General features: G+C 38.6%; 1 protein-coding gene across 1 annotated transcript; it reads left to right on the plus strand.

The window, feature by feature from the left end:
- THAP5 (THAP domain containing 5) lies at positions 1–9,239 on the plus strand. Its single transcript, XM_010296639.1, has 3 exons — positions 1–83; positions 5,054–5,243; positions 8,073–9,239. The coding sequence occupies exons 1-3, from the start codon at positions 1–3 to the stop codon at positions 9,039–9,041; spliced, it is 1,242 nt and encodes a 413-aa protein (XP_010294941.1). The 3' UTR covers positions 9,042–9,239.
- Positions 9,240–12,730: the final 3,491 nt, after the last annotated feature.

Raw genomic sequence — 12,730 nt, forward strand, 5'->3', positions numbered from 1 at the left:
ATGCCCCGGTACTGCGCCGCGTCCTGCTGCAAGAACCGAGGGGGCCAAAGCGCCAGGGACCAGCGCAAGCTGAGCTTCTACCCGTGAGTGGCCGGGAAGGGCGGCAAGGTCTGGGTGAACGCAGGCCCTGGGGATGGCGAACGCCAGAGGGGCCAACCCCGAGTGAGGCGAGGCCCTTAGTGGCCCCTCAGGAGCCGGGGCGGGCGGGGCATAAATGTCTGAGAAACTAACTTTAGGGGCTGGGAGCCGCCTTTGAACCCAGCCTGGTCCCCAGCGGCTGGAGGGAAATAACGCTGTCAGCTGTGAGGGGGGAAAGGTGTCGGGAGCCTGAGTATTTAATCGCCCCTCCGCGAAAACGGACGGTACTTGCTTAGGAGGGGAGAGGTGCAGAGGATTCATGAAGTGAAAACCAAAGAGATTGGATTAAAAAATAAAATCTGCGCTTATAACCGTGAGGCTGTTTAGCTGTTAGAGCTGAGTAGCACCGGTTACCCCTGTTTTTTCAAGCATGGCTGCCTTTGTGGAAGAGGTGTTTCAGCAGGGCAAGGATTCAGCAAAGGCATGGACTTCATGAGTATCCTCTGTCTGACAGCTTGCAAGCTAAGGGAAGGGCCTAACAGAGTAGGAAAGTAAATACTCACTGATTCTTTAAAATTAAATATTACCACTTCTAGTGGCAATTATCTTATTATCTTACCTGCACTGCCAATAGAGGCATTGCTGGTTTGTTTGGAGGCAGCTGAGCTAGCTGGAAGATAACCGGATCAGTTGCCAAACACCAGTTTATGGTGGCCGCACAGCACTATCCGGCCAGCTGATTGATCAGTCGCCATCCCAGGCCTGCGGTAACCTCTGTACTGCTGCAGTTACGTGGCTGTTGATTCCCAGAATGGTGAGTTAAAAACAGTGTTTCTCAACCCTGAGGGGAGCACAGTGGAAGTAACAAAATATTAATGTGTTTCTGTTGAATAAAAGTATGATAAGCATTTGTCAACAGAAGGAATTTTGTAGCATTTAAGAAAAATCTGAAGAATAAATTTCACAACTAGCCTCAAAATCTGTTTTGGTAAAATTTGTACCTCAAACTAATTTGTCAGTGTGTGTCAGTTGCTGTGTAGTCATTGTTGTTCCAAAATCAGGAAGGCTATGTAGGAAGACCCACAGGAAGACTGCTTTGAAAGGGATTTTACTTTAAACTGAAGGAAAGCTCTTTTTTCCTGGCATGTCTCTTAATATGTGATTCATCAAAAAGAAATCATTAAAACAAGGGGAAATAAATTATTTATATTGCTTTAGAAAATGTGTCACATGGATGATCAAAACAAGTTTGAGTGCTGATACATATTTGTACTCAACTGTATGGCATCAGTATAAAGATGATTGCAAAAACACAACTGTTTTATCTAGCCATTGAATTGTGCTGCATTGTAAGTACCACGGTCCCATAGAAGGGGTGCTGAGATGTGATTTATAGAGATCTCTTGCCCTACATTAGCAACTGCTACTGATGTGAATTGCAAGTTTTAGTCCCTTGCCTCTTACCACCCCAGAGACATCCTCTGCTCTTCTGTGGTTTTGGGTCTGAGCCCCTTCTGAACTTTTTGACTGTGATCTAACCTCAGCTGGTCTAACTGCCTGCCTTTGTTTTATTTCTTCACCTCTCTGACCTGTGCATTGGTGGCAGCTCCTGAATAAACTCATCCACTTCCTCTTTCCATTTTACTTTTTTTTGTGTCTCATTTACACCAGAGAACAGATTCTGTTGATGAGTAAGGTTTATTAAAGCAGGAAGAGGTTTTGGCAAAGTTGCCCTTAAGCTAAAGTAATAAATTTTGCTATCATACATTGTCTCTCACTACAGATTATTTTGTTTTCCCATCTGAAGCTGGCTGACTGTGGGGAAAGCAATGAGTGCTGTGTTGCAAGGGTAACAGGAGTGGAAGAAAATGTTCTCTAGCCCTACTTGGAGAGAGTGTCATTGGTGGAGTGACCTTCAATTGAAGGAGGCCATCGTCTTGCTGAGAGCCACCTTTGGACCTATGTAGTAACATCCTAGGCTAAGCTCTGTTACTTATGGGGCACGCTGTATAATTTATGTAATGCTGCTATTGGGTATCTCAGGTACCTTTCTCTCAAAATCAGCTAAGTTTGCAGTTTTGAAACACTGTGGGCCCACATAAGAGAGTCATTGCTGTCTGTGGCTCTTGGAGGAAACCTGCAGCTTCAGGGATTTGAAGGTGGGATCTAGGGTTTGCCAAGAAATAGCCTGCCTGATTGATGCCTTTCATAGCGTTCAGATGACACTGGGCACTCTAGGCTCTTTCCCCAGCTTCTGTTGTATTGGAATACCTTTTTTTTTTGTGCATTGAAGTTCCATAAACATATGGTAATAAGCATAACCAAAAGAATTGATTGTTAATTAAAAGGAAAAAAGAACTAAGGGAGGAGAAATGGCATTAGGTATGTTCCATTTCTGTTTAGAGAGTTGTCCTGGTTTCAGCTGGGTTAGTTACTGTTCTTCCTGGTAGCTGGTATAGTGCAGTGTTTTGGATTTGGGATGAAAATAATGTTGATAACACACTGATATTTTTAGTTGTTGCTAAGCAGCCAAGAACTGTTCAACTTCTCATGCTCTGGCCTGTCAGTAAGAAGGTGGGGGTGCATGGGAGCTGGGAGGGGACACAGCTGGGACAGCTGACCCAAACTAGCCAAAGGGATATTCCATACCACACGATGTCATGCTCAGCGTATAAACTGGGGGAGTTGGCTGGGGAGGCGCCGTGGCTCAGAAACTAACTGGGCATTGATCAGCGAGTGGTGTGTGCTGTGCATCACTTGTTTTGTATATTGTTTTATCATTATTTTTATCATCGTCGTTGTTGTGATGATGATGATGATATATGGCCCAGTGGGCCGTATGGCCATATGGCACAGAAGGCCAACCATATCCCAGGCTGAATCCAAAGCAGCATGGCCAGCAGGGCGAGGGAGGTGATTCTGCCCCTCTGCTCTGCACTGGTGAGACCCCACCTGGAGTCCTGCATCCAGCTCTGGAGCCCTCAGCACAGGAAAGACATGGACCTGTTGGAGTGGGTCCAGAGGAGGGCCACAAAAACGATCAGAGGGATGGAACACCTCTCCTATGAGGACAGGCTGAGTTGGGTTTGGTCAGCTCAGAGAAGAGAAGGCTCTGGGGAGACCTTATTGCAGTCTTCCAGTACTTAAAGGGAGGTTCTAAGAAAGATGGGGACAGACTTTTTAGCAGAGCCTGTTGCGATAGGACAAGGGGTAATGGTTTTAAACTAAAAGAGGGTAGATTTTGACTAGATCAAAGGAAGACATTTTTGACAATGAGAATGGTGAAACACTGGCACAGGTAACCCAGGGAGGTGGTAGATGCCCCATCCCTGGCAACACTGAAGGTCAGGTTGGACGGGGCTCTGAGCAATCTGATCTAGTTGAAGACGCCCCTGCTCATTGCAGGGTGTTTGGACTAGATGATCTTTAAAGGTTCCTTCCAACCCAAATGATTCTATGATTCTGTTGTTGTTCTTATTATCATCATCATCATTATAATTTTCCATCCTATTAAACTGTATTTATCTCAACCTACAAGTTCTACCTTTATTTTTTCTCTGATTCTCTCCTCCATCCGGGTGGGGTGGGGTGGAGTGTGAATGGCTGTGTGGTTGTTTTAGCTACCTACCGGGTTAAACCATGACAGGAGTAAAACACAGCGGCTCTTGAAAAGAGGCTGTAGGCACTTGTTCACATCTGGATGTTTCTGTTTCCTATCATACTGCCAACAGCTAATACTTACATCCTACAGTTAGGGTCAGGTCAGGTTTAATGACCACATGAATCTGTCTCTTAAAATTACATATACACAAAAGCATAGATTATTAATTTTTAATTATTATTGTTCATGATTCTAAGGAATATTGCTTTCTTAACAGTAGTTTTTTAACAGTGCTCAGAATTCATGTTATTGTTTATGTATATGATATGTGGTTATATGCTAGAGTTGAAAGAAACTTGATATGCACCAGAGAAACCTCTAAGCACATTACAAATACCCTGATACCTCTCTGGTAAGAGATGAGAGCCAAGAGAGGTCTAAATGTTCATGTTGCCATTACCATAACAACTTGAATGTACAGGCATTACAATGAACCTTTAATTTCCCTTTAATTTGTGTATCGTGATTCATTAAGTAAATTACATATCTTCACCTACTTTCTTTTAATTTAGTTCTCTTTCCCATGTAATTTGTCTGACCATTTGCATGTAGTTTCAAAACTGATTTAATTTTTTTCTATGAATGTATATACTCTTAATTTTCCTTTTCAAGTACGTTTGGTGGTTGAAAAGTTAGTTACAGATTACATAATATTATGTGAGCTCTCAACGCTGTAAGAAAGCTTAATTACTGAAACACAAAATATAGAAATGCTTTGCATTTGCATGTATTTACTTTTTGAACAAGATTTAAATCCTGCAGTGGAAATAGTCATATTTCCAAGTTAGAAGATAATCCAAAGTGTGACGTATATTAAGACATACTCTGTTAAACAAAAAATCATGACAAAAGTTTTTGCTAGTACTTTTGTCTAGTAAGACAAAAAAGCTCCACAAATACTATTTCTAAAATGAGGACCAGCCCTAACTTTTTTTTTAAATGAAGCCAGAGTATTTCATTGGACTTGAGCAGGACTACTTTCTGAGCAAATGTTGCAGGATGAAGCCTTTTAAAACATCTTGGCCATGGGTTCTGAAAAACTTGGCCAGCAGAAATCAATAGAAATTATGCTGCTGAACTCTGGAGCAAATATCCAACTAGAAATAATTGGGATACTTATTGTATTAATAACTGACTTCCTGACTGGCATTTCATATTTAAATTTTTTAAAAACAATTATTTTAATCTTTTTGTGAGGAAAGACTGCCTTGTAAGGAACAATGAGATGTTCTTTATTTAAAAAGAAGAAACAAAAAAAAATAACAGGTTTTTTTGTTTGTGTTTTTGTTTGTTCTTTCAACTGCTTTAAAAAAGATTTCCACTTCATGATAAAGAGAGACTTGAGAAATGGTTGCGGAATATGAAACGAGATGCATGGACTCCAAGTAAGCACCAGCTTCTATGTAGTGATCATTTTACCCCCGATTCCCTTGATGTGCGATGGGGTATACGATACTTGAAACATACTGCTGTACCAACAATTTTCTCTTCCCCAGATGATGAGGTAATGTATTCCTATCTTTTTTATTTAGTACAAAGCTAACCAACTATTTGTGTAATACAGATGTTCTAATTATCTGTAATATATTCGTATTTTATTTTTTAAATAAAATTCCTGTCCAGCAAAATATTTTGTCAACAGGACTGACACAAAATGAATATGTGATTTCATAGGGTAAAGGAAGAACAACTTCCCATACTTTGACTGGAGGTTCAATATCTTTTTTAATTGGAAATTGCAGAAGCATTTCCGATAGGAAATTTCCCATAACAAAATAAATTTCCTGTGAGAATGTTATGATTTTAAATATTTTTCCTGTGCAATTACTCTTAATTAACATTTTAATGTTCTTTTAAGGCCTTCTATTAACTGTACATAAATACTGGCTTTGGAATGTATTAGTTTCAAACTACACATTTCTCTTTCCTGCCCCTAACCTCTCTAACACCTAAGAGCTCAGGAGCCCACCTCTTTATTCTCTCTTGTTTTGCATGTGACCATAGGCCAGTCATAGTACCACCTACAAAGGTGGACAGTAGAATTACAAAGCTAGTAAACTTTTTATGCAGTGGTGTTGCCAAGAACATACCATGGCTTCTGTAAATTATTTTTGCATTAGCAATATATATGGAAAATCCTTGAAAAAATTATGCAGTTTGGGAAAAGAATATTCTATGCTTCCTTTCAATGTATCCATCACTTCCTAGCTATCAAAAGAAAAGAGATGCCAGTTCTTAATATCTGTGATATAGTGAACTTACTTCCCTGGGGTCTCACTTCTCTCTGGCATTACTTTCTTTAATCTCACTCTTCTGACTCTGCTTTTCTAAACATCTGCACATACCCTGTCGTTGACCACCTCAGCTCATCAACAGTATGCATTGACTTGGCCACTGGTTCTGTAGTTGCTCCAAAACCAAAATTTCTACATAGACTGAATAGGCACAAAGACATGGGAAAGAGCTGTCCTTATTCTGGGGGAGAATGCCTTCTTATTACGTTCCCAAGTTAATGTAGAGGAACAAGAAACTAAAGTCCCAAGCTGCCTTTAACACTTGTCTATAAACCCTTGGTTTGGAAAACTGAGAGCAGCGAAGAGAGTTGTGTATTGATCTCCAGCACCTTGCTTTCTGTGTTACGGTCCAAGTGAAGGATATCTTCCCAGAAGTGCTTAATGATTTAATTATTTCTTCTTCGAAGTAAAGAATGTTTCTGTCTCATGAGCAGTGTTAGTTGACTGCATTTCAACCATTCTACATTAGTTTGCAAGGATTTCTATTTTGAAGACTGTCATAAGAGTGTGAGGGCAGGGACAGATAGACAAGGAAGCTTTTCAATGAAAATAAAGGTCTTCAGGCAGCTCTATCCAGAGACATGTTTTGGTGCCTTTCCTTCAACCTTAATGGCAGTTTTGATAGGCAAGGATTTGGGGGACATTTCCCTAATTTATTTCATAAGAGATTTCTCTACTTAAAAGATTTAGTCTGATAAGGCCTTTCCCAGCTGCTGGTAGAACAGAGAAAGGGAAATCCTTCATTCTCTCAAAATCCCTAAGATTGGTGTGATGTTAAATATCACCTTTGAAAAGATAAAGGTAACCAAATTAATTCTATTTTTTTAATAAACTTTTCAGCCCTTTAACAGTGAAGTTTTGTATAAAATCAAATTACTAGGTATTATGCATTTAGGGTACTTCAGGCTGCATACATACTTTTGTGAATATACACTTTGAAATTATCTTTTCCATCATAATCTTTTTTCTCTTCAGCCTGGCCTCTTTTCCCCACCCCCAGCCTTTTTTTTTTTTTTTTTTTTGCCTGACCTATATTTAGTTAGCAAAGTTAAGGTTGATTCTTGTTCTGTTTGTTTTGTTCTGGGTTTTTTTGGTCTTGCTTCCTATTCCACAGGACTCACATGAGTACAAATTCTGCATCTTGCTCTCTTCATAATCAAGCCTACTAGAAGAAAACTAAGACACTCAGTGTTAGTGTATTTTTGTTTCACTGATTGACATACCAAAAAGCTTGTTTGGATACTGATCTTAAATCTTAATCATATGGTGATGTAGTTTATGTGGAGGAGGGGAAAAGAAGGTGGCTAAAAAAGGATAAACTTCAAATTGTCCCTTTTTCAGTAACAATTTCTGTTTTAAAGTCCTGTTAAAATTTTATCCTTCTGTTAAAATTTCTATTAATAAAAAATAGTTCTCAGTTTTTAAGAATTGTGAAGTTTAGTTGCCAGATTGTGAAATTTAGTTGTCAGAATTGAATTGTTTGTTTAAAAATCCACCTGTGTGTTTGTGCATGATTGTGTTTTCACTGTTCTGCAAGCCTGCGTTCATAATCTTTTTTGTTGTTAAATTCTCTTTGGGGTGGACCACATGACTAAAAATTTGCCAAAAGTGGCTGAAACAACTTTGTTGCATCTTTAATGCAAAAATCTCATACTGTGTATATTTAATACACATGTTTAATACATTTCAGGTGGTAATCGAGATTCTAGCCACTTCTCTTCAAGTGCTTTTAAAATTACCATGACTTGTGTAAATTGCTAAACTTCCTTAGAGTTTGAAAAAGGAAAAAAACTGCTATTGCCTTTAGAGCTTTAAAATAATATTTCAACATTTAGGACCTGAAGCAAAGTTATGAAAGACACTTACATAAATTTTCAGGTCTCTGGTGTAATTTTTAAATGGTGCTCATCTAAATTACTAGTTAGGCAGTACCATGCTATAGAAGGAGATTTGCCCCCCCCCCCCCTTTTTTTTTTAATTTTCAAGTGATTTCCTAGTTACAAGGTGGTTGGATTTGTGGTGGTTTTTTTTCTCTCCAGGAAAAAGACTCTTCTCAGAACACCCCACAAGAGATGAAGAGAGAAGTCTGGCAAGAAACAAATACAAATGTAGAGTCAGAGAAGTCATCTGTATCACTTGAACCTTGTACACCAAAGAAAAATGCTGTAGCTGCAGAAAATGTAGATGAAACAGCAGAAGTAGGTTGCTCAACTGCACTGAGTAAACCTTTACAAATTCAAAAACTGCAACTTCAAGATGGAGAAGACTTCCAGGCAGACAGTGTCATTCTTGATAATTCATGTAAGCAGCATATACATCAACCTAATCCTGTTTTAATGGCAGCAGCAGTCCAGAGCATGGAAGCTACCAGTGCTCATACTTCTGTAGAGGATCCAGTAGGTTGTACAGCTACAGTCTTGCAATTTACAGACCCTGACTACTTAAATTCATCTCTGAAACTGAAAAATGCTTTAGGTTCAATTACTGACTATGCAATTGAAAATCCTAACTCTCGTGTTGTAGGCTGTTCTGTTGAAGTACAGCCAACAGGTGAAAATGCAGTTTTACTGAGTACAGTCACACAAACTATTGAACAGTTCAGTGGAAGTGAAGAATCTGTCATTGCCATCATTGTGCCATCTGAGAGTCCAGAAGAGTCTGAAATAGTTAATAGTTCTTTCCTGCCTATTAAGCAAGAGTTTCTTGACACAGAGGAGGCAGAAACAGATAAATCTATGTATATGAATGCATATGGTGGAAGTGAAGTATTACAAACTGAGCATTCATACTGCAAACAAGACATAGACAGAGATCACCTTTGGCAAAAAATTTCAAAGCTCCACTCCAAGATCACTCTACTTGAAATGCAGGAGATAAAAACTTTGGGGAGACTCAGGTCCTTGGAAGCTCTTATTGGACAATTGAAGCAAGAAAACCTGCTTTCTGAAGAAAAGCTGAAGATTGTAGAAAACTGCTTTACAACACTTGAAGTGACTATGATTCAGTAAAGGCTTTCAATGATTGTTCTAAAATATCTTTTTAGCCTCTTTGACTGTCTGTACAAATAAACTTTTGTTTCAGTCATGGTATTTTAAACATCTAATGCAAATTGTGTGAATAGCAAATATTATTCAAAAGGTTACATCAACCGCTACCAAAGCTAGCTTGTAGAACATTGCCTATAGAACATGACTTGCAAGTAAGCTTTAAAAGAAAATAAAACCTGTTAAAGTTTTTTTAAAAAGTATATTAACTGAATCAGTAAAGAAAACTTAAACTTTTCTAGCTGCAGGCTCCTCTGAAAGGTGCAACTCCTGCATTTGAGGCAGCAGTAAAACAGACAGAATAAGCATGTAGGATGGACAATTATAAAACTATTGTTTTAAAAAAAAGTGTTCCAGTTCTCTTTCAAATGAGTAATACACGTTGTCCAGTGAAGCCACAATTACTCCTTAATCTTCTGTTCATCTAACATTTGTTCTGATAGTTTTTTCTACAGTTTGGCCTTATTAAAATTGTTTCTGCAGTAAAAGGTGTTTCCTTTCATCTAGTTCTAGAGACAGATTCTTTAAGGATATTGTTACAGTGAACAGGTCCATCTCTTTTTTTGGGTGATTCAGCTTAAATGGAAAGAACCATCTTAAATAGTGTTATTGTTGCTGGTTAGTAAAAGGGAAAACTCTTAACTGTTCAGTGAGTGTTACCTGCTCAGCATCAGTCATCTTACAGTCTATTGCTGCGTAATGCATATACCCTTAATAATACAATGCTTTGCAGAGCAAATTGCTAGTGAAAGTAGCAGAAACTGGCTCGTTATTTTTCTGTATCTTACTCTTCAAGATATGGAATTACAAGACTAGAAATCTGCTCCCCTGTACTGATTTTATTAAGTGTTTGGAATTTATTAAGTGTATGGAATTACAAGACTAGAAATCTGCTCCCCTGTACTGATTTTATTAAGTGTTTCTAGTGCACAGGATACCACTACAGTAGAAAGATACTGACAATTCATTTTGAGGAAAATTAATTTGCTTAGATACTTTCTGCATGCCACTCCTTACATCTAGAATTCACTGTACAGTCTAGTACAGTGAACTAGTATTACATCATCTAGTCCAACTGTACATTGCAGTTGGACTAGACTATCATTGTAGGCCCCTTCCAACTGAACTAGTCTAGCCTATTCTATTCTACAATTATTAGATTATTTGAGGGACTTGACTTGGATATATTTTCCTTGATTCACAAGTGTGTCCCCACAACCAGTTCAGTCTGAGACTGGAGCAAATGGGTGCCTTTGCAGCCTGCTACCTGTATTCTCTATCAGACACGTTCTAAACTGTTCTGGGAATCTTTTGATAAGGAGTTGAGGATCAAGCAACACTAATTACAAAGCTGGTCTCCAATTAGATAACAAGTTGCAAACTAGAAAACTGAATTTCAGAGAATTTTTGGAACTTACAGAGAAGTTGCGTAGAAGTTGGTCTGCAGTGCTGTAAGAGGTTAGTCTGTATCAGTAACCACTGTTTTGTCCTTCAGCTTCTTAACTTCTTTCAGGCTCTAAGCACAGAATATGCTTGGGAGAATTCCTAAAGAAGGTGAAGGTCAGTTATGATCTGATGAATTATTTACAGGGACTCTGTGACACGCTCCTTTTTTTCCCCTCTGACTACTGTGCTGTCCTTGTAACAAAAGAACATGCCTGTTCTGTCTTGTGTGCTCTGAAATCACAAGGGGTTGTCCTGTATCCTCTAGAAACATTGCTGCTATACAGGGTCCAATCTTGTAAATGTTGTCCAGGTGGCCTCTCTGAATTGTACATTTTGTAATTTTTTATAAAGTAAGAGATCTTTCAAAGTGATTTACAAAAGGCTATATGAAACTGCTAAATGATTGGGCAATTTTAGAAATTTCATTAATTTCACTACAAATCTTCTACTAACACTATATTTTAAGACTTACCACCCAGTTCAAAAGTCTGCTGTATGTCTTGAATGGCAATGAGAGCTCAGACACAGCCAAAGTTACAACACTTTAAGCTGTCGCCTCAGCAAAGCTCTATTCCTGAAAACAATAGAGGTTTTTTAACATGGTATTTACATTTCTGATATATTTTTGCCTTTACTAACAATTTCCAGTATTAAAATTGAGAATGTTATTTGTGACATAGATGTCTTAAACATGGGGTAAAACACATGCTCAATTTTCCTCTTTTATGGAGTTGCTTGGGACTATAGTAGAAAAACTCGGTAACTCTACAACCGTGTCACTAAGCCTACAAATTCCACTGCTATAGGGTGATTTGGTCCAGTGGGCCTGGGTTGGACATAACAGGCCCTCTGCCTTTCTTTACACACAGGTTTTTGCGTCAAATAGGTCATTATTAAAGCCTACAATTAGCTCTTCTCACAGAGCCTATTGCCTAGCTGCTGCCTAAAGTAACCCCTCTTCTCTTACCAGGCAGGATATCACAACTCTTAAGCAAAGGTATCTACCTGTAGATATTAAGTAACATGACAGTTTATTAACCTGGTGTTTTCAACTAGAGCTTTACAGTTTTAGGTTTAAATTTACTAGTTTTCCTTAATAGTAAATTTGTCATGTGATTCCTCTCAGTGTGTCAGATCATAGTGTGTCCATCCCATCTTGGTGTGTCCATCCCATCCAGGTTCATGGTTTCTGCAGCGGATAGCATCACAAACTTCAGAAAAAAGCCAGAGTTTGCCTGAAAACAAGATGGTTTGTTATGTAGCCTTTCTCAGGACCAGTCTTGTAGCAATGAAGAGGCTGAAACTCCACACAGCAGTTTGAAGGTAGACCAGAATTAATGCTATGTTCTATAGAGGACTTGCAAATTGATTCCAATAAAATGTTTTGGGCAGACACCTTTTGTATTCATTTTAAAATATGTAGTAGTATGGCTGGCTATTGTTGATTACAGAAAAATACAGCTAGGTCCTTTGCTTCGATGATATGCTGGTGCTGAATTACTCAGGCTAATCGTTACAAGGAAGGAAAAGCACCATGTTGGAAATTGCCACATACCACTGAATTAGGTGCTACATGTATGTGTTTTTTTCAGTGTTTTCTAACCATAAAGCTGTACAGCCTTTGCATACAATTTTATTTCACTAAACTTACAGACTCCTGAAGGTGCTATATTATTCCCTGAGATCCAAAGGAAACCGCCTTTGTGCAGTTGCAGCCCAGTATCAAAGTAGTACATTGAACCATCATTCCTTCTGTAACATATCAAGCTTATCTTAATCCAAGTTAAATGTTATTTATCTTTCAACAATTTTGCATTTGCATCAACATTTTTCTAACTTTCGACTGCCTGTTTCCAATGATACAATTAATTACTTCAACACTTCACAGATTTAACAGATGTGGGCTGTTACCTTATTTCACCTCTTGAAATGTTAAGCTGTATTTTTTCCCACTGTCAGCTGGCTGTTGTAGGAATTTGGCATTTGACTTTCTCCTACCTCTTCATTCAAATTCCACCAATTCTATTAAATGTGTCTACAAACCATGTAGTTCCATCTAGAATAAACTGGAGCCCATTTACCCTGGGTTTCCATCTTCTTTATAAGGTGGGGTGTGAAGTTTTATTTAACTCATTCTGAATGCAATGCCAGCTACAGGGCATTTTTTCGTTCTACCAGACTAATAAGTATCCGGGTCTTCTCTTCTG

The sequence above is a fragment of the Phaethon lepturus genome, unplaced genomic scaffold, assembly GCF_000687285.1.
Source record: "Phaethon lepturus isolate BGI_N335 unplaced genomic scaffold, ASM68728v1 scaffold2691, whole genome shotgun sequence".
NCBI classification, from domain to species: Eukaryota; Metazoa; Chordata; class Aves; order Phaethontiformes; family Phaethontidae; genus Phaethon; species Phaethon lepturus.